This window comes from Polypterus senegalus, chromosome 3 (assembly GCF_016835505.1).
Source record: "Polypterus senegalus isolate Bchr_013 chromosome 3, ASM1683550v1, whole genome shotgun sequence".
Lineage (NCBI taxonomy): Eukaryota > Metazoa > Chordata > Cladistia > Polypteriformes > Polypteridae > Polypterus > Polypterus senegalus.
In genome coordinates, this window is record NC_053156.1 from 148,632,475 (window position 1) to 148,658,950 (window position 26,476).

A 26,476-nucleotide genomic window follows, 5' to 3' on the forward strand; every position below is an offset into this window, starting at 1 on the left:
AAATGGAGCAGCAGTGCCAAAGAGTTTCATTTCATTAAAAATGACTGGCTGCTCCTTTAGCATTGTATCCAGGACCGCAAAATGTGGCATATAAACCAACTCTCAATGCAACAGAGATTTTTTTGCCTCCTCTTCATTTAAAACTTCAACTGATGAAAAAGATCATGAAAGCGATGAACAAGGAAGTTGAAGGATTTTGATATTTAAGGCAGATGTTTCCATGAATAACTAAGGCCAAGATTAAAGAAGGGACTTTAGTTGTTCCACAGAGCAGACATGTCATCAATAGCAAGTGCTTCAGAGATCTGCTAGGAAATCCCAAGGAAGGCATTCAAGGATATTCTTGAGAATTTTCTTGGCGACTGTAAAGCACCAAACTGCATCCAGCTGATTGACAACATGCTTCATGTATTCGAAACTGTGAAGTGCAACAAGCTGCTTAAGATTCGCTTTCTAGATTCACACTTGGATTGCCTCTCTACAATTCTTCTTGCAATCAGTGACCAACATGGTGAAAGGTTTCACCAGGACATTGCAATGATGGAAAAGTGGAATCAGGACAGGTGGAATCTATCTATTACGGTGCTGCTTATTGTTAAACAATGAAATAAGAAGCATGAGATCAGCAGCAAAACATTTAGCTCAAATGAACTAATGCAGTGTGTTAAACAATTAAACACACTAAAATCAATAAAACTTAATTTAATGTTTCTCCTATGCCAACCTCATATTATATTTGTTTAGCTTGAGGATTTCTATTGGAATCGGCAGTTTTTCAGGAAGCAAAACGTTTCAAAAAATGTGTTGTTCAGTGTTATTGCTGCTTGTTTAAGTTTTGTCACATACTTGAAGGCCAAATGAGCTGTTCAACAACTGAATGTAAGTGTTTCCCTTCTTTATATTGAAACAAACCAGCAGTGGTCAACTACAACAACAACAACATTTATTTATATAGCACATTTTCATACAAACAGTAGCTCAAAGTGCTTTACATAATGAAGAATAGAAAAATAAAAGACACAGTAAGAAAATAAAATTAGTCAACATTAATTAACATAGAATAAGAGTAAGGTCCAATGGCCAGGGTGGACAGAAAAAACAATAGAAGAAAAGAAAAGAAAAGAAAAAAATAAAATCTGTAGGGATTCCATACCATTAGACTGCCCAGTCCCCTCTGGGGCTATTCTGTAATACAGAAGGTAAACCTGATTTCAATGCACATTTGAAAAATGATTGCCTATATAGAAGGCAAATGAAATGTTGAGGTGGTGGAGCCATGAATGAGAACTGATGTAAAGAACAGTACCTGCACAGTGAGTTATCATGAGACTGAGCCAATGAAAATGATTTACACATCAACCTAATTGTGCATTAAAGTGAACATTTCTTACACTCAAGTAAGATTTCAAAAAAGACTTCAAATACACTAATTAGTGCAAAATGATGAAAGTAGCTAGCTGAGTAATTGTAGTGGAGTTGTAAGAAGTGACCATTTAATCCATTTAATATAAGTACTAAAGACTCCACTGATAACCTCCTTGGGTAATGTTCAGTTGATGTAACAGTCTAATGTTACAGTTACACCTTACACAGAAAATTAAGAACAGGATAGATCAAGAATGCACTAGTGGCAAAAGTATTTCAACAAATGAATGTAGGTATAATGCACGTAGTGACAAATCTGTGCAATCAGTGGTATTGCTATTAACTGTATATCAGGGGCAGCTACTGTGGAGAAAAGTACAGAAATTTAATTTAGTACTTACTTACAATGTAACACAATGCGTTTCCTGTACATTAAAATATTTCTAGCTTTAGGTTTTGTGCCTTGTAATAACAATTGGTGCTTTTGAAGAACTTCCAGATACTTCCCTCAAGAGCTAGAGATGTTCAAATCATATGTCCAGCTTAACTGCAACCTGCAACAGTTAACGCCGATATATGGACACGTGCTGCTTTTAGACCTTTTGCAAAGCATTTCATGTAATGTGGCACTTTAAAATGCACAGTTATGTGTAGCTGCATTTGCCGAGGGTTTCCAAAATACTTCCAAATACAGCTACTGGAAAGGCTTGATCATTATTAGTATGATGGAAATATTTAAAAAAAAGTCCACAGTCTATGTGTCTTCATCATAAAAGTTAAAGTAAATTTCAAAGTAAACAGCTAACATAAAAAAATAAGGGAAAAAATAGATAATGAACACAAAAAATAAATACTTCTTGTTTGTGATGTTACTGTTTAAACCTTATGTATCCTAATTTAATTTCTTTAAGTTTCCATATTTCTTTTTTTTTTATTAATTTTATTACAATCCATACAAAGCAATCAAGATTTTACAAAAAGAAAAATTGAGTTAAGAACAGATCGATCCCCACCCCTGAGAGAGAGAGCAAGCCAAATAACGTTAAATTTAAGGCTTGTAAACATACCTAATTTAAAAAAAATTCTCTGTGCTTTATGAACTTATTTTAAAATATTACTGATTAGATCCTGCCATGTTTTGAAAAAGTCTGTACAGATCCTCTAACTGAGTATTTGATTTTTCCAATTTCAAATAATATAACACATCGGTTTCCCACTGACTTAAAAGAGGAGAGTTTGGGTTCTTCCAGTTTATCAGAATAAGTCTGCGTGCCAACAGTGTAGTGAATGCAATCACAATTTGTTTGTCCTTCTCCACTTTAAGCCCCTCTGGAAGAACCCCAAACACAGCTGTTAATGGGTTAGGAGGGATTGTGAGTCCAAGGCTGTCTGACAGGTAATTAAAATTTTTGTCCAGAATAATGTTAATTTGGTGCAGGCCCAGAACATGTGACCTAGTGAGGCTGGGGCTTGGTTGCAACGTTCGCAGGTTGGATCATGTCCTGGAAACATTTTGAGAGTTTTAGTGAGACAGATGTGCTCGATATATAATTTTGAGTTGTATAATTGTATGCTTTATGCATATGGAGCTTGAGTGAATTCTCTGCATTGCTACTTTCCACTCCTTTTCTGATATATTAATTGAGAGATCTTTTCCCAGTGTCCTCTTGGATCTTTGAAAGGAGGTTGTAAAAGGATTTTATATATTGTAGAGATGGAGTCTAACTCCTTGAAATTGAGCAATAATTTTTCCAGCATGGATTGAGGGTGCAAGATGAGGAAAATCTGGAAGGTTCTGTTTAACAAAGTTCCTGATTTGAAGATAGTGAAAGAAATGTGTAGCTGGAATGTTAAATTTGGAATGTAATTGTTCATAGGATGCAAAGACGTTGTCTATATAAAGATCTCTAAGCAAGTTAATTCCAAATTTTTTCCAGATATTAAAAACTGCATATGTTTGTGAAGGTTGAAAGAGGTGGTTCTCTTGCAGAGGTGCCACAGATAGAAGCTTCTCCGTCTTAAAATGCTTTCTACATTGGTTCCAGATTCTAAGTGAGTGGAGCACAATTGGGTTATTAGTGTATTGCTGATAGCGTGTGTTTATTGGAGCACAGAGCAAGGAATACAAAGAAGTACTGCAAGATTTTACTTCTATTGCGGTCCAAGCCTGTGTATGTTCTTCTATTTGTGTCCAGGTTCTTATCGCCTGTATATTTGCTGCCCAGTAATAAAACTGGAAGTTAGGTAGAGCCATGCCATCTTCTGCCTTTTGTCTTTGTAGGGTCGCTCTTTTGATGCGTGGATGTTTTGAATTCCAAATAAATGAGGTTATTGTTGAATCTAATTGCTTAAAGAATGATTTATTAATGTATATTGGGATGTTTTGAAATAAAAAAAAGAGCTTAGGAAGAATATTCATCTTAACAGTGTTAATTCTTCCAGCTAGTGTGAGATGAAGGGTTGACCATCTATGCAAGTCTTGTTTAATTTTTTCCATGCAGACTGCGAAATTTTGTTGATAAAGAGCTTTATGTTTACTTGTGATGTTTACCCCGAGGTATTTAAACTGTTCTGCAATGATAAAAGGTAGGGTGTCTAATCTAATATTATATGCTTGAGAATTCACTGGAAAGAGTACACTTTTATTCAGATTAATTCTGAGACCAGAGATCTTTTGAAATTCTGTGAGTGCTGCTAAGACTGCAGGAGATTTTCTGTTCCAGTCCTTCTCTGATAATCCCCTTTATCTGATCAGTATTTCGACAATGTATTGCCAGTGGTTCAATGGCAATCGCAAACAGCAGTGGTGACAAGGGGCATCCTTGTCTAGTGCCACGTTCTAGTTTAAAGTAGTCTGAGCAAATGTTGTTGATGCAAACTGAAGCTTCTGGGTTAGTATAGAGTAATTTAATCCATGCACAAATGTTGGGCCAAACCCAAACTTCTCCAATGTAGTAAAAGGTATTTCCATTCAATCATGTCAATGCTTTTGTGCATCCAATGATAATAATATTTCTGGGGTGTTTGGTTTAGTTGGTGAGTATATTACATTAAACAGGCGTCGAAGATTTGAAGATAAGTGTCGGCCCCTAATAAATCCAGTTTGGTCTTGTGATATTACAGAGGGGAGCACTTTCTCCATCCTTCTGGCTATGATTTTAGAGAGTATTTTAACGTCATTATTCAGAAGTGAAATTGGTCTGTATGATGCACATTGTAATAAGTCCTTATTTTGTTTTGGAAAGACAGTGATTAGTGCTTGGCGAAGGTTTGGGAGAGATTGGTTATCTCTGGCTTCTGTAAATGTTGCTAATAGGAGGGGAGCTAGCTGAGCGGAGAATTTCTTGTAAAACTCTGCAGGGTAGCCATCAGGGCCTGCTGCTTTTCCGCCTTGGAGTGACTTTATAGCATCTAGTAATTCTGATAACGCCAGAGGTTTATCAAGTTCCTCCACACTAATAGCGTCTATTTGTGGTATCTGTAATGTATCCAGAAATGCATTAGATTGTATATTGTCTTCTTTAAACTCAGTAGTATATAGGGATTTATAGTAGTCTCTGAAAGTGTGCATTATATTTTTGTGTTCGATGATTATATCTCCATTCGTGTTAGTAATTACCGAGATTGCATTGTGCACTTCTTGCTTGTGAATTTGTTGAGCTAAAAGCTTATTAGCTTTCTCTCCATGTTCATAGTAATGATGTCTGGATTTGTAAATTAGTTGTTCAGTTTCTTTAGTTGTCAAGAGGTTTAATTCTGAATGCAGAGCCTGCTTCCTCCTATGTAGAGTCTCGCTTGGTAGTCTGGCGTGTTCCATATTTCAACACACATGCTAAGAAATACTTTTTGACTTATGGCCAGATGTATAAGCCCCAGAGCCATTCTATTTGCAGACAATCTAATCTATTGAACAGTTCACGTGTCTGTCTAACAGTCTGAGATGATTCTATTGTCACACTGCAAATATATTACAGCATTAAGAATATTCCATTAACATTTTAGCTTATAGTGGTAAACCAGAATCATCCATTATCTATGTGGCTTTGTGAAACTCACATTCTGGTCAAAATAAGCACTTATGGCAAGTACAGTACCATTAACATTAACTTACTAGGTTTGGCATTTACAGTAAGGTTTCATGTTTATTTCAATGCTTTTGTGTTTTCTCTCCATTTGTGTAATGCTTAAATGTGCTAGTTTTGTTATTTTTATAAAAATAGTTCTTTCCAAAATCAATGAGAAACTTACATATATCATACTTGAAGTGACATTTATATATGTGCTGTATATGCAATGGAGATAATTATTAATAAGGTGGGGGGGGGTTCTAGATGCCCATTTTTTTACACAGCACATTTGTCACTGCATGCTTTTGTTGGCACACATTAGCTACTGATCTTTTGTCACACATGTATTAATTATGTCACTCTAAACACCAAAGTGATGGAAACAAAATGAGAACAAATTGTCTAATTAAATGGCATCTTCATTACCAGCAGTGCTGCTTAAGAAATTAATGGGACAAAAACCCTCTAAAATATACAATGTTAAGAACCAAGAGTTTAAATTTCTTTTACAAAGCTGGGCAGCCTCACTAACTAATGAATATTATTGTTTCAATACACTGTGTGTCCTTTGGCCATGCTGGTTATGAATTGATTGTTTAAAGCTGAAAAGAAAAATGGAAAAAGACAAAAATACAAAGGAAATGTGTAATGAATGTCTGGATTACCCTTACACTTCTACTAAATGCAAAATGGATCATGTTTCAGATCTGAATCCGGTTTTTGCTGACTACTGTATGATACCTACTCTTGGAAAAAATGATAAGCACATGTGGTGTTGAATTGACCTAACAGGCTCATTTAAAAGTAAGCTAGCCAGCTGAGGAAGCTTCAGTGCCTGACTCTGCTGAACAGTAAGTGTGGGCACCTGCCCATTTTAATTAAACCTCTAATGGAAATAAACATCAAACTGAAGTAAACAAAAAAAGATCATAAAATACAGATGCAAAAAATGGAAAACAATGTATCAAAATACAGTCAAAAGGGGCAAACAAAATAATCAAGAAGTAGCAAAAAGTAAGTTAAAAAGACATGGTCTGGCCTTTCTCCAAAAGATAAGGTGAGCTGACAACTTTACTGTGCTACTAGTGGAGCTGCCCAGACCATGGGCCACATTTACAAATGGTGCGTACGCCTGGCTATGGAACAGCTTGTCAGTCAAATGTCCAAATACTTTTGAGCCCCTGAAAATTGGGAGACCATGTATAAAAAAGTCTGCCATTTCTAAACGGTTCCCACAATATTTTTGGAAAACCTCTTAAATTAAAGCAGAAAGTCTACACTTCAGTCACATAATGACTGCTCTTATTTCAAGTACATTGTGGGGGTGTGCAGAACCAAAATTATGAAAATTGTGCCACTGCCCAAATAGTAATTAACCTGACTGTAGACAGATAGATAGATAGATAGATAGATAGATAGATAGATAGATAGATAGATAGATAGATAGATAGATAGATAGATAGATAGAGAAAGAATCAGAATAAGTGTCAGGACTGAGTCTCAGTAAAGTGGAAAGAGAGGAAAGAATTTACAAATCCATCCATCCATTATCCAACCCGTTATATCCTATCTACAGGGTCATGGGGTTCTGCTGGAGCCAATCCAAGCCTACACAGGGTGCAAGGCAGGAAGCAAACCCCAAGCAGGGCGCCAGCCCACTGCAGGAATTTACAAATTGCTTAACAAATTCTCTCAGTTTACTTCTGGAATAAGTAGTGGTGGCAGTATCGTAATCTATTTACTGTTACTTTTGACAATAAAGGAAAATAAACTTATTTTCTCCTGTCTTACACAAAACAATGTTTTACTCAGTCATGTTTGACCCCAAGACATTAACTGAAAAGCTTTGCAACTGCAATGGGGAGTACTGTTCCTTCTTTTTACTTTGCAATAAATTGTTCACCTTTATCTTGTTTTTTCTGCATTGGTAGGCACATGTAATGGGAAGACATGCCATATCATACCATACTATTCTCAGAGTCACAGGGATCACAGCCTCTGTAGGCAGGACATTGTATCAGACAGGAAACAGCCATGGACAGAGGCCTAATGTTAGATTACTATCTTAAATTGTAATCTGTGAATATTTCTCATGTTTAAGTTAATTGTACTGTCATTTGGTATAATGTGAACTTGCAGTAGCTGATGTAAGTGGAAACACATGGAAGGTAATATCTGTACACAAGAAAAATGCAAACTAAGAAAAATAGCCAAAAAATCGCCATTATGGCTGACTATGTCAGTGGACAGTGCCCCACCATCCTTTCTGCAAAGATTTTAAAATAAAAAAAAATCAACAGAATGGAAAAAATGTGGTAAAAATTAGAGAAACAAAACACCAATCTGATTATTAGGTGGCTACCTACCATGTTACACTTGTAGTTGGTTGACCACATATATATATATATATATATATATATATATATATATACTAGCAAATTACCAGCTACATGGAGAAGTAGTGTGTTAAAGAAGTTATGAAAAGAAAAGCAAACATTTTAAAAATAACGTAAGATGATTGTAAATGTAATTGTTATGTCATTGATATTGAGTGTTGTTGTCATATCTATCTATTTATATATATATCTATTTATATATATATATCTATATATATATCTGTATATATTTATATATATCTATATATATATACATATATATATATATATATATAGCAAAATACCTGTGATTGGCAGCGGAGAAGTAAAAAGAAAAGGAAACATTTTAATAATAGCGTAACATGATTGACAATGTAATTGTTTTGTCATTGTCATGAGTGTTGCTGGCATATATATATATATATATATATATATATATATGTATATATATATACACATATACACACATACATATATATACATACTGTATATATACACACACACATATATATACATACTGTATATACACATATACATATCTACATATATACTGTATATACACATATATATACAAATCTACATATATATATCCACATATATATATATTAGGGTGGGACTCGATTAAAAAATTAATCCAATTAATTAGAGGCTGTGTAAGAATTAATCTTGATTAATCGTATGTAATCGCACACGTAAATTTGCCCCAAATCGCAAATGTTTTTTTTAATTTAAAAGTGTTTTAGTGGGCGACAGAATCAAATAATAGACATGTACATGAATATTGTAAACTGAAGCTGTTTTAATTTCTGAAAAAAAGCCTTTAAACTGCATTTGAATTCAAAACAGAAACAAAAATATCATCCCTGGTTAAAATTGGGCAGACTTAAAAATAAAGTGGTAGTTTAAGTACTTTAAGTAGATTTTCAGAATAGTATTGTCTTTAAATAATAATAACCAAAATTTCAACATAAAGTACAGTTTTCTTCTTAAAAAATAAGTCAGAAACATAAAAGGTAATTTGACCAACTTAATCTTTAAACTCTGAGTAACCTTAGCCAAAATTATTTTGTACATTAGGCTAAAACAGTGTGATCATTGAACATTTTGTAATTAGATGTAATTAGAATTACTAACGGTCACGGAAGTCCAATGATCCCCAGTAAGAGCCACAAAGTCCGCTTTCTGTAATGCATCTAATTTTGCTTGCTTTTCAGTGTGCACAAAACCATGCTTTTATCAAGGCTTCGTGAAGTCGAAATGATCAGTCGTAGGAACGCGCTTTATTCCGACTCTAACATTTTTGTAGCTGTGATGTGTGCATCAGTGTAATGGATGTACCAGGAAATCATGCATTGACAAAAGTTCCGTTTGCTTGGAATTGAAAGTGTGATTAAATGCGTTATTTTTTTAACGCGTTATGGAGGACATGCATCGAAGCTTCTCAGCTGTGCTTGTGCTAATAAAGGGAAACATTTTAAAAATAACGTAACATGATTCTGCGTTAACCGAATATTTTTCATACGTCCCAAACCAAGAAGATGCGAAGGTAAAATGAATCGGTAGCGCCCGTACATACTTAGTGCATCCCCTCTCGGGAATCGAACCTCGAATGTCGGCATTAGAGGCTTAAGACTCTACAATTGAGCCACAGCATGTGGCTTGTCCATGCGAGTATGTACTGTAGATCGGGTATATATATATACATTTAAATATATACCCGTGTATCGAGTGGAGAAGTAGGAGTTATGAAAAGAAAAGGGAACATTTTAAAAATAACGTAACATGACTGTCAATATACAGTATTTGTTTTGTAAGTGTTACTGAGTGTTGCTGTCATCAAGGATTTGATTATCATTATTTCTTTCAATCAGGTTTGTATTTGTAGGATGTGTTGTGTTCAAGTTACATTCCGTGTTTGTCAATCGTTGTAAAGATGACAGGTTTCATTCATCGATTCGTTTCTTACTGCATCAATAAACAGCTCGTCTTCTTCTTTATCCGAGACCTGACACACTGCATGCACGGGTTTTTTTTTTACACTGTCTTCCTTTAGCGGGACATTGACTTTTTCCACCATGTGCTTTGTTTCCACAGTAGCAGCATTTATGAATATGCCTGTATGTATCAGACGCTTCATATTTTTTGCTGCCTTTTCAATTGTGTAATTCGGTTTTGTTCAGCTCTTTGGAACTGTTGCCTTTTATCTGTGCACTGCGTCAGTTCACGTGAGCCGCTCGGTGTACATGCAGCGAAGTTCCCCAGTTGTGCTGGTGCCATCTCGTGCTATGTCCATGGCTGTATTTAATGTTACCTTAGTCCTGGCACTTAAAACTTTCTCTCGCAGTTTCGCTGAGTTTGTGCCAAACACCACCCTGACCATCTCATCTTCCTCTGCATAAGCACAGTCCTTAACCCGTGAATATTTAGTGGGAGTTTGCTATTGGATTGCCGCTGACGGACGGCCTTATATGGGCAGGCACTAAATTACAAACGCCAGCGGCAGCTTGTCTATGAACTTAATTTAAAGTGTAGGTTTACATCGTGCTTTGTTTCCGAAGTAGCAGAACTCATCAATATAGTTGTATATGTCACTCGCTTCTTATTGTTTAGCTGCCTTCTCAATTATATAATGCATGTTTTCTTCAGCGCTTTTGGAGGTCTTCCTGATTTTCTACGTACTGCGTGATTACGTGGGAGGCGTGATGATGTCACACGAAACTCCGCCCCCACGGCGTTCAAGCTCATCTCCATTACAGCAAATGGAGAAAAACAGCTTCCAGTTATGACCATTACGAGTAGAATTTCGATATAAAACCTGCCCAACTTTTGTAAGGAAGCTGTAAGGAATGAACCTGCCAAATTTCAGCCTTCCACCCACACGGGAAGTTGGAGAATTAGTGATGAGTCAGTGAGTGAGTGAGTGAGTGAGTGAGTGAGTCAGTGAGTGAGTGAATGAGTGAGTGAGTGAGTGAGTGAGTGAGTGAGTGAGTGAGTGAGTGAGTGAGTGAGTGAGTGAGTGAGTGAGTGAGTGAGTGAGGGCTTTGCCTTTTATTAGTATAGATATATACCGGTATATACTAGCTGTTCCTGGCTGCTCCACCCACATAGTAGTGAAACAGGATAAATGTTAAAAATGAATAAACAAAAAGGTGTCTCTAGCTAAGCAAAGACAAGTTACACTCCAAAACACAGAGGCAGACCAACTCCCCACTCCGGACGTCATGCTTCCCTCTCCCCTCGGCCTGCAGCCTCTGTCTCGGATTAGCACAAATAAATTGCTTCTGCAAGTGAAGTATGGTACTTAGCATGATGAGAGAGGTTGCAAAATCAACCGGAATGTTCAAGCAAATTCTTGAATAAAACCCAATGTAAATCCATTAAGTAGTTCTCTTGTGAAAAGCGGACAGACAGACAGACATTGTATTATATATAGAGAGAGATATTTATATCCTCTACATTGTAATAAATAAAGCTAAATGTGTGTTTGTCTTGTATTGAAATACACATTGTTAAACCTTTCTCCACCAAATTTATGCATGGGCACAGCATAAGCTAAGCTTCATTTGGAAATGTCTTCCCCATATGAAACATTATTTAATAACTACCCATGCCCTTTAAGGTGGTGCAGTGGCACCAATGCTGCCTTGCAGTAAGGAGATCAGGGTTTGCATAATGGGTCCTTTCTGTGTGGAGTTTGCATGTTCTCCCTGTGGTAATGCCAAATTAGTCCTAGTATGAGGTTGAGGTGTATGTTCACCATGCAACGGACTGGCACCCTATCCAGGGCTTGTTCCTGCTGGGATAGGCTCCAGCACATCCAGAAACTCTGTTCAGGACAAAATGGATTAGAAAGTGACTGACTAACCTGGTCTTTACTAGAGAAGTCTCCCTAAGAGGCATTTCTGAGACTTGGCACAGTTTTGTTAAGTTGCTCCCAACAGTGGGTTTAGTCAGTGACATTTTTAATTCGGAGTAAAATTGTTTCCCCTTGGAGAATTTATTTAGTGAGCACAACTGCACTTTATGTAAATCCTGACAACACATTGTACCTCTTCTAGAGAACTATTAAACATAAAATCAGGCAATTCAAACTTTTCTTATTAGTGGACAACATAATCTTGGGTCTACTTTGTCTTTTTCCTCTTGTATAAATACAAACACTGTTGTTATTCTCCTAGCACCTAAAACCAAACGGCATAATGGAATGCTGCTCATCTAAAGACTGCCCTCCAGATGAAGACTGTGCTGGCACGAGCACCAAGGTCAGAGTTAAAGTGAACTTTATTATCCTTGCATGTGTAATTCAATTGTTCAAGTGTATTACACATATAGCAACATAAAGACAATAGACAAAAGTAGAAAATATATATAGTAACATAAAGAGGAATACACCATATGTGTTACAATTCATTGCCATGGCGATGACAGCCCCTCTATTACAGGAAATGATCATAAATGAAAAGAAAACCCGACAAGTCTGCAAGCAGAAGACAACACAACACACTGCTTGCCTGCAATGTGACATTTACTCAGAATCATCTGTTGCTCCAGATGTTGAGAGGAAACAACTGGCAGGGATGCACAGACATACATACAGACAGACAGATACAATAGATAGATAGATAGATAGATAGATAGATAGATAGATAGATAGATAGATAGATAGTAATGAGGTATACAGTATGTGTACATTTTGTATTAAAAGTCAACTAGACAATACAAAAGGTGTTTTTTTGTGCTGGAGTAAGTCCACATGTTTTTGTTTTATGTCAAAAAAGAAATTATGAGGCACATGTGTTCTGCAGGAGTTAAATATTAGTACAAATTGGAGATACGCCTTATTTGAGAAATATGACTGAACTCTTCAGTTTCTCCATATACTGTACAGTATGCCTTCAGGTTGCAGAATGGCCAAGATCTTAAATACCATAGTTATCAGCCCTTATTACTAAAAACCACAGATGAGGAGAAGTCGAGGCATTTAAGACGTCGTCACTGACCACACTTTAATGCCAAATAAGGTTATCAATAATGCAGACATTACTTAAGGAACAAAGATAGATGAACATTTGCGCTTCTTAATAGTAAGCAAAATATTCCCACATCCTTGGCTGAAAAGCTGTTACAGAAAGAAATGTGCTGCCTGCCAAAAAGATTAAGGGGGAACATGACACACACAGGCATACAGTAATTACACTGCAGCATTTTTCAATTTCAACTGTCTTGAGCTCTACTTTAACATTTGGTAGGAATTTGATAGGAGCCATGTTGGAGTTGTAAAATATGATGAAAGAATAAAAAATCCATTGTCTGGCCAGGTCATTGTCTGTCTGAAGTGTACATATTCCTCCCGTGAGTGTTTGGCTATCATCGACTATTCTGATTTCCTCCCACATTTCAAAGTTGTGGATGTTGCATTAACTGATGACTGTCCAATGGGCCCTGTGTGTATGTGAGTTTGGGTGTGTTCTCTGATGCCATCATCAAGTTCTTTCATGTGAACCCTGAATACAATGAGGACTGATTGTGGTGTCATTTATGTCAGGTAGAATGCCTAAAGGGGGCTGGGTGGTCTTGTGGCCTAGCAACCCCTGCAGATTTTATTTTTTTTCTCCAGCCATCTGGAGTTTTTTTTTTTTTGTTTGTTTTTTCTGTCCTCCCTGGCCATCGGACCTTACATTTATTCTATGTTAGTTATCCATCCATCCATTTTCTAACCCGCTGAATCCGAACACAGGGTCACGGGGGTCTGCTGGAGCCAATCCCAGCCAACACAGGCAAGAACCAATCCTGGGCAGGATACACACAAACACACCCACACACCCACACACCAAGCACAAACACGGGCCAATTTAGAATCACCAATCCACCTAACCTGCATGTCTTTGGACTGTGGGAGGAAACCGGAGTACCCAGAGGAAACCCACGCAGACACGGGGAGAACATGCAAACTCCACGCAGGGAGGACCTGGGAAGCGAACCCGAGTGTCCTAACTGCGAGGCAGCAGCGCTACCACTGCGCCACCGTGCTGCCCTTCTATGTTAGTTAGTGTTCCCTAATTCTATTTTCTTATTTATTTTGCTTTTTTCTCTTTCTTCATCATGTAAAGCACTTTGAGCTATATCATTTGTATGAAAATCCATCCATCCTTTATTCAACCTGCTATATCCTAACGACAGGGTCACGGGGGTCTGCTGAAGCCAATCCCAGCCAACACAGGGCACAAGCCAGGAAACAAACACTGGGCAGGGCACCAGCCCACCACAGATTTGTATGAAAATATGCTATATAAATAAATGTTGTTTTTGTAGTTGTTGTACCTAGTGATGCTTATACAAATGGCACACTATGACTGGAAAAAGTGGGGTTAGAACAGATTAAATAATAAATCAAAGTTAAATTTCTGTTTACCTGAAGCTCTCCTTCCATTACGCCCAAGAGACAAAGAAGGTCATCTTTGGAAAGCTCCAACAGTTTAGGTTTGCGTTCCGTGCTCTCTGGATTTTTAAGATGGCTTTTCATGGTCCTGGAGATTGTTTCCTCTCCTTCTTTCAGCACCTGGGATTTTCTGCAATTTTTTGAAGGTTGATCCTCCTCTGATGAGCCATTCACTGGTTGTCTACTGGAAGATCCTTCTATACCATTGCTGCGGGATCTCATTCTGATCTGTCGACAAAAGAATAAATGTCAGGAGATATGGGCCTGTGTTTTCAGTTTATAGCTTTGGGCTAGTGATTAGGTAGGTAGGTAGTGTGGTAGCCGGCCCAGACACAGACAGGCGGACACGTTGATGTCACCCACAACACGTTTATTATACATATTTACAGTTCATAAGGTGCTCAGAAACCCCAAAGTCCAGGCCAACCTCGAATGCTTTTCCCTTCTTCAGGCCACCTGTTTGCCTTCTCCCAAGCTCTGTCATACTCTACTCCTGACTCTCGCCACTCAATGGAGGCAGGCGACCCCTTTTATCATCACCTGGATGTGCTCCAGGTGCTCCCCAGTAATCTTCCACTGGCACTCCCTAGTGTGGCGGAAGTGCCTACTGCGCACCCGGAAGCACTCCGGGTGTCCCCACTTCTCTTCCCCCCAGCACTTCCGGGTGTGGTGGAAGTGCTGAGGTCCAGGGCTCCCAAGGCATCGGGGCTCCCCCGGTGGTGACCACGGGCCCCTACAAGGTTGAGCTTCAAAGCTCGGTCCCCGCCAGGGCAGTCGCCCCCATGTGGTCTGGGGCAGGTGTAAGCCCTCTTCCGGTCTTCCGGGGCGCCCCAGCCGGGTTGCCCCCCCCCAGCCACCTGCGACAGTTGGTAGGTAGTTGTACTGCTGCATCACAGCTCCAGAGTCTTGGGTTGAAATCCCAGCTAATTTTCTGCTTGTGTGCATAGATTTTACTGGTAGTTCTACTGTATCCATTTTACATCTTATATATATGCAAGTCAGTAAGTGGGCCTGCATGAACAGGTTGAGATGTGTATAAGTGCCCTGCAGCAAACCAGTGTTTTTATGACATGACATACATATTATGTGACAACCCTCATTGCGTCCAGTGATCTGCCTCATGACATTGTAAGATGTTAGATGCTTGGAAAAAATCACCCAATAATAACCCAATAATACAAAATAATCATAAAAACAAAAAAAAAAATGATTAGTTGTGTGTAGAAACCAAAAGATAAATAAGGCAACAAGATCATGGTGAAGACTAAGAGTGTGATACCACTGTTAACATTTATTAGGCTTGTTACCTGAGAGTGGAGGAGAAACCCACAGCTGACAACTTGAGTAATTTCTGACGCGTTGTCCAAAGCCCTGCTCTATTGAGGAATATTTTGGACAAAATTAAATAGATAAAAAATATGCTAATAAATAAAATTACTGTGAATTGTGACAATAAAAATATGAAATGTGAGCGCAATGAAATAAATGTGTCATATATGTCAATATGTTTTTTGTTACTGATGTATTTATTTAATTTTGTCCATAATATTTCTCCAAACAGCATGAAATACGGCTTGAATTTAAAACTGTCATTTTCACTCATCAAAGCTGAGAGGGCGGGTTCCAATATGCTATTTTGCAGTTAGAAAATGAACACACATCCTTGGATTTCATTTATGCATTGCTCAGAATGTTTAAGCTTCTAAGCATTTTACAACGGGGACAAGTTGTGTTGTGGGAAAAAGATGATAAGTTGTTCACACAAGATAGTAATTCATGGAAAGTTTTTTTTTAAACCCCACCCCCCAGTTTACTCCCACGTCCCCTCTCAGCTCCTCACTTATCTCAAGATGGTAAACTTTGGTAGTTTGAGATAATGTCCATAGGGCAGCAAGAGTAAAACAAAAGATAAAATTGCTCTACATACTATTAGTCAATTATTAATTCTGACTTGAATCAAAATAAATAGAACTGCAGCTAACAAGAAGATTTGCCAAATGATTTGCTGCCTTTGGAAGAATGTGTAAATCAACCACTTAAAAATACTTGTGTAATGCGTTGAAATGTTTTATGATTCAGGACTAGTGACGTGGTGGGGCACTTGTAGCTACAGTGGTGTGAAAAACTATTTGTCCCCTTCCTGATTTCTTATTCTTTTGCATGTTTGTCACACAAAATGTTTCTGATCATCAAACACATTTTACCATTAGTCAAATATAACACAAGTAAACACAAAATGCAGTTTTTAAATGGTGGTTTTATTATTTAGGGAGAAAAAAATCCAAACCTAAAAGGCCCTGTGTGAAAAAGTAATTGCCCCCTGAACCTAATAACTGGTTGGGCCACCCTTAGCAGCAATAACTGCAATCAAGCGTTTGCGATAACTTGCAATGAGTCTTTTACAGCGCTCTGGAGGAATTTTGGCCCACTCATCTTTGCAGAATTGTTGGAATTCAGCTTTATTAGAGAGTTTTCTAGCATGAACCGCCTTTTTAAGGTCATGCCATAGCATCTCAATTGGATTCAGGTCAGGACTTTGACTAGGCCACTCCAAAGTCTTCATTTTGTTTTTCTTCAGCCATTCAGAGATGGATTTGCTGGTGTGTTTTGGGTCATTGTCCTGTTGCAGCACCCAAGATCGCTTCAGCTTGACTTGACGAACAGATGGCCGGACATTCTCCTTCAGGATTTTTTGGTAGACAGTAGAATTCATGGTTTCATCTATCACAGCAAGCCTTCCAGGTCCTAAAGCAGCAAAACAACCCCAGACCATCACACTACCACCACCATATTTTACTGTTGGTATGATGTTCTTTTCTGAAATGCTGTGTTCCTTTTACGCCAGATGTAACGGGACATTTGCCTTCCAAAATGTTCAACTTTTGTCTCATCAGTCCACAAGGTATTTTCCCAAAAGTCTTGGCAATCATTGAGATGTTTCTTAGCAAAATTGAGACGAGCCCTAATGTTCTTTTGCTTAACAGTGGTTTGTGTCTTGGAAATCTGCCATGCAGGCCATTTTTGCCCAGTCTCTTTTTAATGGTGGAGTCGTGAACACTGACCTTAATTGAGGCAAGTGAGGCCTGCAGTTCTTTAGACGTTGTCCTGGGGTCTTTATGAGCCGGATGAGTCGTCTTTGCTCTTGGGGTATTTTTGGTCGGCCAGCCACTCCTGGGAAGGTTCACCACTGTTCCATGTTTTGCCATTTGTGGATAATGGCTCTCACTGTGGTTTCGCTGGAGTCCCAAAGCTTTAGAAATGGCTTTATAACCTTTACCAGACTAATAGATCTCAATTACTTCTGTTCTCATTTGTTCCTGAATTTCTTTGGATCTTGGCATGATGTCTAGCTTTTGAGGTGCTTTTGGTCTACTTCTCTGTGTCAGGCAGCTCATATTTAAGTGATTTCTTGATTGAAACAAGTGTGGCAGTAATCAGGCCTGGGGGTGGCTACGAAAATTGAACTCAGGTGTGATACACCACAGTTAGGTTATTTTTTAACAAGCGGGCAATTACTTTTTCACACAGGGCCATGTAGGTTTGGATTTTTTTTCTCCCTAAATAATAAAAACCATCATTTAAAAACTGCATTTTGTGTTTACTTGTGTTATATTTGACTAATGGTTAAATGTGAATGATGATCAGAAACATTTTGTGTGACAAACATGCAAAAGAATAAGAAATCAGGAAGGGGGCAAATAGTTTTTCACACCACTGTATATCCCTGCCTCAGAGTGTGGGTCTTGTCCCCCAGCCTGGTGCTTCCTGTTTGGAGTTTGTAACTTCTCCCTGTGTATGCATGGGTTCTCCAGTGTTCCTTCCACATTACCAAAACATAAATGTTAAGTGGTTAGTCACAATTGGCCTTGTGTGTATCTCAGTGTGGTAGACTGGAGATACTGTAGACTTGTTCATTCTTAGCTTGTTGTCTAATTCTGGTATTGGCTTTTCTAAACCCTAAACTGGATAACTGGATTAGAAGAGAGATGGTTTAGGGCTGCTGAACTATACCCTCCTGTATCTAACATCAGTTCCAATCCCGTTCTATGTGTTTTCCCCATGCTCTCTGGGTTCACCTTACATCCCTAAGCTCTCCAAGTTATGTTTTTTTTGGGACCTACATGAATGTTTTATACAGGAGTATGGATAGGCGAATGACTAGGCCTTGCTTTATATAACCATAAAACAAGAAGCTACAGGCATCAGACATAACCTGCAAAACTGGATCTCAGGTTGGTTAACCGGCAGGAAATAAAGGATACAGATAAGACATGGAGTGAGGTCATTGAAACCCCTCAGAGGCCTGTCCTGGATTTATTATTTTTTTCTGATTTATATTAATGACATTGATCTCAATATTATTAGTAAACTTTGTAGATGATACTAAAATTAGAGGAATGACAGACAATGAGGAAGCAGCAAAATAATCAAACAGACTTGGATAATCTTCAGAACTGAGCAAACATGAGGAAAATGCAATTTAATGGAGAAAAATGCAACCAGCTACGCCTAGGCAAGAATGAACATTAGTGAGGCCTACAGAACACAACCTCTGAAAAGGATTTGCAGGTTAATGTCAACACAATGTTTTGATCATATAGGCATTGTGCAGTAGCTATTAAAAAGGCAAAAATGAGTTAGGTTATATTGCAAAAAATGTTAAATATAAATCAAGGGATGTTATGCTTAGACTACTGTATATAACATACTAATGAGACAGATCTGTGCAGTTCTGGTCCTCATGCTACAAGAAAGTCATAGAGCACTTGAAGCTGTGCAGAGGAAGGCAACCTGGTGCACCCATAAGTGGAATGTCATACTCTGATAGACTCAGAGAATTAAATCTGTTTAGTGTTAAGCAGAGGAGACTGCATGTGGACCCAATCCAGGACTTCAAAATTCTTAGAGCCACTGATAAAGTAGATCTAGACAAATTCTTTCAAATTAATGGTGAATTACATACTCAAGGACACCAATGGAAATTTTAAGTGGAAATTAAAGGGAAATACATTTAGGACTAAATCCAGGAAGCACTTCTTTACACAAAGATTTGTGGGAATTTCAAACAAACTACTGAGCTATGTTGAAGTTTAAGCAGAAATCTTGACAATCTTTAAGAAGTTTTATTTAGTTAAGTAAATGATCCGAATAAGCTGAATGATCTCAACTGGTTTGTTAAATTTCTAATGTTCTTTTATACTCTTATATACTAACATGCTTTTGATGCTGCTGGGATTGACTTTACCTGCAGATAACTCTGTAACACAAAAAAGAACATTAAGAAACTCTGGATGAATGGATTAGCTTTTGCTATTGCATAAAGATCAAAAAGAGATGTGTTGATTAAAATGTCAAGTAATATCCAACATGTACAATGAAACACCGATGGGCATAATTCATCCAACATGTGTAGATTTTGTCAGATTGTTACTGCTAAATTACCTGAATCATGTCAGATTCATTCAGGCTATGAATATTTCATTTGATTATATCAATATGCACATATTAATGAGCCCAAAATGAAATGCAGATTAACATAAACTAAAGGCAGAAAAGGCCAAGATTACCGCCTGTCTTTGCCACTCTTAAATCCACATTATTACAAAAACAGAAACAAGAAAAAGACAAAAAATGACACTGAAGCAGTTCCACAGGAGTCATTGAGGTTTTTGAAATGTTCTCAAATGTTGTGTTTTAATCCCAGCAGTTTGAATTAATGACCCAAGCACTGCAAAGCTCACAGCAATAAATAACAGTTTGTGAATTTGGCTTAATACTGAAACAGCCTGCAGTTCCAGAATTGTTCTATACTCACTTGTTTTTCCACATTGCATTGTCTATACATGTTTAATCAGTACAGGGCCTCGTGGAGAAGGAGCCGATATTAGCAACATAATAAGAAGGTAGAAGTCAACCTTGGACTGAATACCAGTCCATGCAGAAGCACGGTGGCTTCTATCAGGCCAGTTTAGACTTGCCAGTTAACCTGACCACATAGCTGTGGACTGTGAGACGAAACCAAAGTCCCCGAGAGAACTCACACAAATATGGGAATCCAACCAAGATTTAATTATCTGCACTCCACCATGGCATGCTGCCCTAATAATAAAGAGATCTTAATTAAAGTTTGATGCAAAGGGCAAAAATTACAACATTTTATCAAAACACATCTTCCTCTCTGGCATTTCTCCATGTGAAATAAGTATGGTTTTTATATTTCCTTGGGGATGGTTTGTAATTTTACATGCAATTGTGATGAGAAGATCATGGAAACATCCTCATTTCAAGCTGTATTTATAATCCTATTTAGTAAGTAGGGAGGCACGCTGCATCAGTAGTTAGAACTGCCTGTGTCCTGAGTTTGACTTCCATGGCCTGTTGCTGTCTGTGTGGTGTTGTCACATTCTCTCCATATGTATGTGTATTTTCTTCTAATTTTCCTATCACAATTACAAAGATATGCTGCTAAACAAACTGATGATTCAGAATTGGATCTGGAATTGTGTTTGTGAGAGTGGGCCCTCTGATGGATTGATGTCCTGTCCAAGAGTGTTTCCTGCTTTGCACCCAAAACTGCCAGACTAGGCTCTACCAATAATCCTGAATCTAATTAAGACAGTTCAAGATTGGGATGCAATTTGGAAAGTGGAGAGGTGGAGTGGCTACTGTTGTTACTTCATTGCTCCTGTCCAATTACTACCTGAGTGAACTTTGCTTGTCTCCCTGTGTTCGCACAGACCTTTCTTCATTTATTTATTTTAATCAGTCTAAACAGGTTCAGACTGAAGAAGTGTCGATATGTGTGCTCCCATTCTATTAGACTAGTGTCTTTAATTTAATTCCTTTATTGAGCCCAATGCTAGCAAGATAGGCATGGAACTCTCTCCTATAATGTTAGTATTGTTCTGAGATTTTTTCAGGTAAGGAAGACAGAAGTCTTGATGTAAGGTAGTTATATTCACTAATCATGGCACCAGAGACTGCAATGTGTTGATTAGCACATGCAAGTAAGAATTTCACTGAACTCTGTAAACCTGACAGTAAAGACCCTACAGAATAAACTGATAAAATTTATTTAGGAAATTTAAAAATACAAATGAATGTCAAAAAATACAGTGTTTTTCAAACATTCTGATAATGTATGTCACTTTGGAAGGCTATATTAAGATATTAGATCACTGTATGGGATGCCACCATAAGAGAACATATGCTCAGTGATTTGTGTCAGTGTTCTCCGTACATTCAGGAATATCTCAGCTAGACAATTATAAATCCTAATTTGTAGCTGGTATTGAAACACTCTTTTAACATTTAAAGTATTTTGTAGGCTTTAGTTAACAAATTATTTCATTTTACTTTTTCAGATTAATATACACTAGAGCGGCTCAGAGGTTCTGTTGTTAGTGCCGCTTTCTCACATATTGCTTTGAATCCAGACCTGAACACCATCGATGTGCACCTTCTCTCTGTGCCTGCATTGGTTTTCAATTGGGTATAATTAGGCAGTCCTTGATTATCTTCTTCATTACCATGGGTTCAGAGTGAGGATGGTCTCTGATTCTGTAGGTTTTCTGTAGAATTCAGTTCTTAATCTCTAAGTAATATTCTTCATTAAAACAACACTGGACTTCACTCAGTGGTTTTCACTGTCTACAGCTACCTTCTGGCCTGAACCAATGGCTACAATAGCTTTTTATCGTCTAGTACGTAATGTTAGTTTACTAGACATAAATTAGAACATTAGAGCAATCTAGATGAGAACATGACAATCAGCCCAATAAAACTTGCCAGTCCTATCCACTTAATTTTTTCTAAAAACACATTAAGTCTATTTTAAAAGTTCCTAAAGTGCTAATGTCTACCACACTACTCAGTAGCTTATTCGATGTGTCTATGGTTATCTGTTTAAAGAAAAACTTCCTAATGTTTCTACAAAATTTACCCTCAACAAGTTTCTAACGGTGTCCCCATGTTCTTGTTGAACTAATTTTAAAGTAACAGTCTCGATTCACTGTACTAATCAATCCCATTAATAATTTTAAACATTTCAATCATGTGTCCTCTTAATCTTTTTTTGCCTAAACTGAAAAGGCCCATCTCTTTTAAACGTTCCTTATCATTCATCTCCTGTAGTCCTGGAATCAGCCTAGCACTCTTCTCTGGACTCTTTCTAGTACTGTATGCAGTACTCTAGATGAGGCCTCACCAGTGTGTTTTAAATCTTGAACATAACCTTCTTGACTTTTACTCTACACAAATCGTGATATATAACCAAACATTCTGTTAGCTTTCTTAATGGCTCCAGAACACTGACTGGCAGTTGATTGTGTCAAGTCCACTATGAGTCCTGAATCCTTCTCATAAGGCAGTGGTTCTAAAACTGTGGAGCGGGCCCCCCTAGGGTGCGCAAAGATGTGAAAAAAAGAAAACAAGAATCAAAAATATGAAAAATACATCTATTGAAACCAAAACAAATTAACTTAAACTACATTCTGATACTAGAAAAATAAATATAGAGTTAGATAAATGTTGATAAAAGTTAAGTAGGTACATTAAAATATACATCTATGATTTATCATTAATTAAAAAAGAACAAATTGGTATTAGTGAGCTCCTTTCAAAAAAATGTTAGGGGGGGCGCGATTAAAACTGTTATGAGAAACTCTGTCATAAGGTTTTTCAGACCTTCCATTATTTGTTTAATCCTAACGCTTTTACTTTGTGTAATACTTTACTTTAACTTATATTAGATTTCATCTGCCACGAATCTGTCTAAGCCTGTATGCTGCCCCAGTTACTCTGCAATGCTTCATTGGATTCTAAATTATTTTCCAATCCACCTACCTTAGTATCATCTGCAGACTTAACTTAAATGACCTGGATAAGGTTATTCTTGCATTACTAAATACATTACCTTTAGAAATTGCTGACAAAAAGCATGAAATAAGTCAAAATGATCCAAGTATGATCCAAATGTAAAATGAACACTGTTTCATGCACTGGTATTTCACTTTAATCAATGTTCATTTAATGTAGTGTCTTTTACAGTAATCAACATAGGGCAACTTTGGATAGTCCCGCAGCCTCAAACATTCAAAAGCCAGGACTCAAATCCCAAGTTAACCATTCTTTGTATTAAGCTTCCCCATTTTCCACCATGTCTGTTGTTTTCTCCGTTTACTTTGCCTTTCTTCAACAACTCAAAGGCACCAAGGTAAGCTGGATTGGTAATGGTAAATCAACCTTGAAACCTGACAACTGCTGGATTGCCTTCCTTCTAGCACCCCAAGAGAACATGACACGTTCCCCACTAGGTCACACTTGTCTCTAGCCTTCCACATTTGGTCTTGAACTGAAACCTGGTGAAAACATCCTTGCCTGCTGCTCTTTCTCTCCACCTAGGTGGAGGTGGCCAGGCTAGAGGTCATTTCAGTTTAAAGCCTCACCCTGTCCACTCAATATAGTTATCTTTATTGTTGAGAAAATATGATGATTTCAGACATAAGGCAAGCGTCTACAGAATGTTTTAATTTTTTTTTAATGTCTGAAGCCAATCAGCATTTTTATTGTAGTTTAGGAGACTGTCTGAGATTTAAAAAATGCATTTGTGGTTACACTAGAAATTGTTTGATATTTAAAAAATGCATTTGTGGTCACAGTGAAGAACAAATCTACCATGACCAGTTAAAATACATAACTCACAAATGGCATTGAAACAGTGGTAAGGAGTACATCAGGTAAGTTGATTTGTGTTTTCTGTTAAATAGAATAATATGTTTTAATAAATTCATGCGCATCTTGGCGCCGAAGAGTGGTGATGTGTTATATGTTGGGCAGACGTGTAAAGCCTGCACTGAGCTGTTGAATCCTTCACTTCTCTACCCATAACTAGTGATGAGCAAAACAGGCAAGTTTTGATTCAAATACACTTTTGTGAAACTCAGTAAAGAGTTTTTGGGGATCTTTAAAGTGGGGTGTAAAACAAAGAATACTACTCTCTAAAGCCCTGTTCACACCTCAGTGTTTACTTGTGTTAGTTCTTTCAGATGCATAAAGCATATAATCTGTAGCGCACCAATAAAATTATTTTCATTTTCGCCTTGTGCTCACACCACCACGTTGGAGTGTAATATGCTTTTAAAAATGTGCCATACAGTGTATCCTCCATAAGAAGATATTCCATTGTGGACAGTACTTTGTTTTCTCCATGGAAAACTTAATATACAGAAAGTCCCTGCTCAACAAACCCTACTGTCTGTTATGAACAATCACATTATCCTAGATAAAAATATTCACATCTCTGGTGATTTTTCTTATTTGTTTGCATTAGAGATCTTTATCAGATTACTAAAAGTGCCACTACAAACCCTACCCGTAATCCTAACCCTGAAAGACAGATAGCTATATGCAGAATCAAAGCACAAAAACCTTCTGGACAGGAATGTAAATGCCTTTCTTCTTGTGTTTTGAACAAGCAACCCAAAGACTTAGTTTAGGGTTCAGGCTCTTGTTTAATTTGTGAACCATTAATTTATCTTTTTATAAACAGTCAAGTTACCACATCTATTCACCCACAGTTTATCATAATGTCAACGTGTTTGAAAAGGCAAGTAAGAATTTTACTGGTTACTGCACAAGTAATAACACTACCACTACTAAAACTACTACAACTTCTGATAATTATCCTGTCAGGGAATACATCCACAGATTTACCCAAAAGTTGTTATTCCAAACTGGCATGAAAGTAATATTGCCATTGCCATTGTGTTTTCCTCTCTCCTTTACAACCTTCCTGAGACCTGTCCCTATCCTGTGCCACCATTTCCTGTTTAGAAGCTGAAGTGATCAGCCTAGTTAACATTCATTAGGAAATGCAGCAGTTCCAATACACCCTCAGGGTGTCTAATAACAGTGGATAAGTCCGATATTTAAAATCAAAATTATTCTGTGGCCTGAATTTGCACTGGAAAGTTGTGGTGTTAAGTGAAGCATTATTTAAAAGCTTTTAAAAAAGAAACACATCTCCTCCAGAAGTTTATAATGGGGCACCTGAGAAAATACCTTAAAAGTTCTCAAAGCAACAAAGATGACAGTTTCAGAATATATTACTTCCCCAATGTCTTGGGTATGTTTATGACAGCAAAACTAAGTTGAAAATGATTATTAATTATTACAAATTCTTAACATTATCTTTCCTGTGGGAAGGAAATGTCTGCATTGGCTGCATTGTCTCTTTTGTTCACAGTGACTGTCATGGGTGGATCTTTCATGTAAGCAAAAGCCAGTATCTTAGTCAAACGCTTTACGAAAATCAACAAAGGCTGCAAAGAAACTCTGTCGATATTCACGTTTGCACTCCATGAGAATCCTCAGTGCCAGGATGCGGTCGATGGTAGACTTCTTAGGCGTAAAACCAGACTGTTCCGGTCGCTGGTAGGTGAGCAAGTTTTCATAGATCCTATTGAGGAAGACCCTAGCAAGGACCTTACCCAGCACTAAGAGTAGTGTTATCCCCCTGTAGTTACCACAATCAAGGCGATCACACTTCCCTTTCCATATAGGGACGACAAGTCCCATTTTCCAGTCAGTTGGGATGATGCCAGTCTCCCAAATGGAAGCAACGATTGCTTGCAATGCCAGGAGGACATCCTTATCATCAGCCTGGAGAAGTTTGCCCCGGATACCACAGATACCTGCAGCCTTTCTTCCCCTCAGCTGGTTCACCACCTGTGCAATTTCAGTAAGATTGGGTGGTTCACAGCTAATTGGAGGATCAGCCTCAAGAACCATAGACTAAGAGATATCCAACATCCTAGCCGGAGGATTAGCTTTGAACAACTGTTCAAAGTAGCCAGCCCAGTATGTCACAACTGCAGTGTCATCCGTAAGGACCGTTCCATCAGCCACCCTGACTGTGACTCTCCGAGGAACAGATTTGAATAGGCATAATGCTTCAATTCCTCTTTAAGCAGGACGTGGGTTGCTAGACAATAGTGTATCACTTGCTCACAGATTCCTCTTACAAATGCCTCTTTATCTGCCCATCAGAGCCCTTGCAGCCATCCTTCTCAGCTCCCGGTACAAACCATAGTTGCCATTGAGCCATGTGTTGTGACTCCTCTCAATGATATCCAGGGTGCCCTGCGAGATGAAACACTTCCCTCTGGAAATACCAGTAACACCAACACAACCCTCAGCAGGGTCTTGTCACCGAAGGTCTCCCACAACAC

At 37.9% G+C, this 26,476-nt stretch overlaps 1 protein-coding gene across 12 annotated transcripts in view; it reads right to left on the bottom strand.

The window, feature by feature from the left end:
* Window positions 1–26,476, bottom strand: part of LOC120525615 (filamin-A-interacting protein 1) — a 283,170-nt gene that overhangs the window by 165,119 nt on the left and 91,575 nt on the right. For all 12 annotated transcript variants that reach the window (XM_039748049.1, XM_039748051.1, XM_039748040.1 and 9 more), the window contains one exon: window positions 14,220–14,474. In XM_039748049.1, the coding sequence (XP_039603983.1) occupies window positions 14,220–14,474 (255 nt within the window). The remainder of the gene's footprint in view (window positions 1–14,219; window positions 14,475–26,476) is intronic.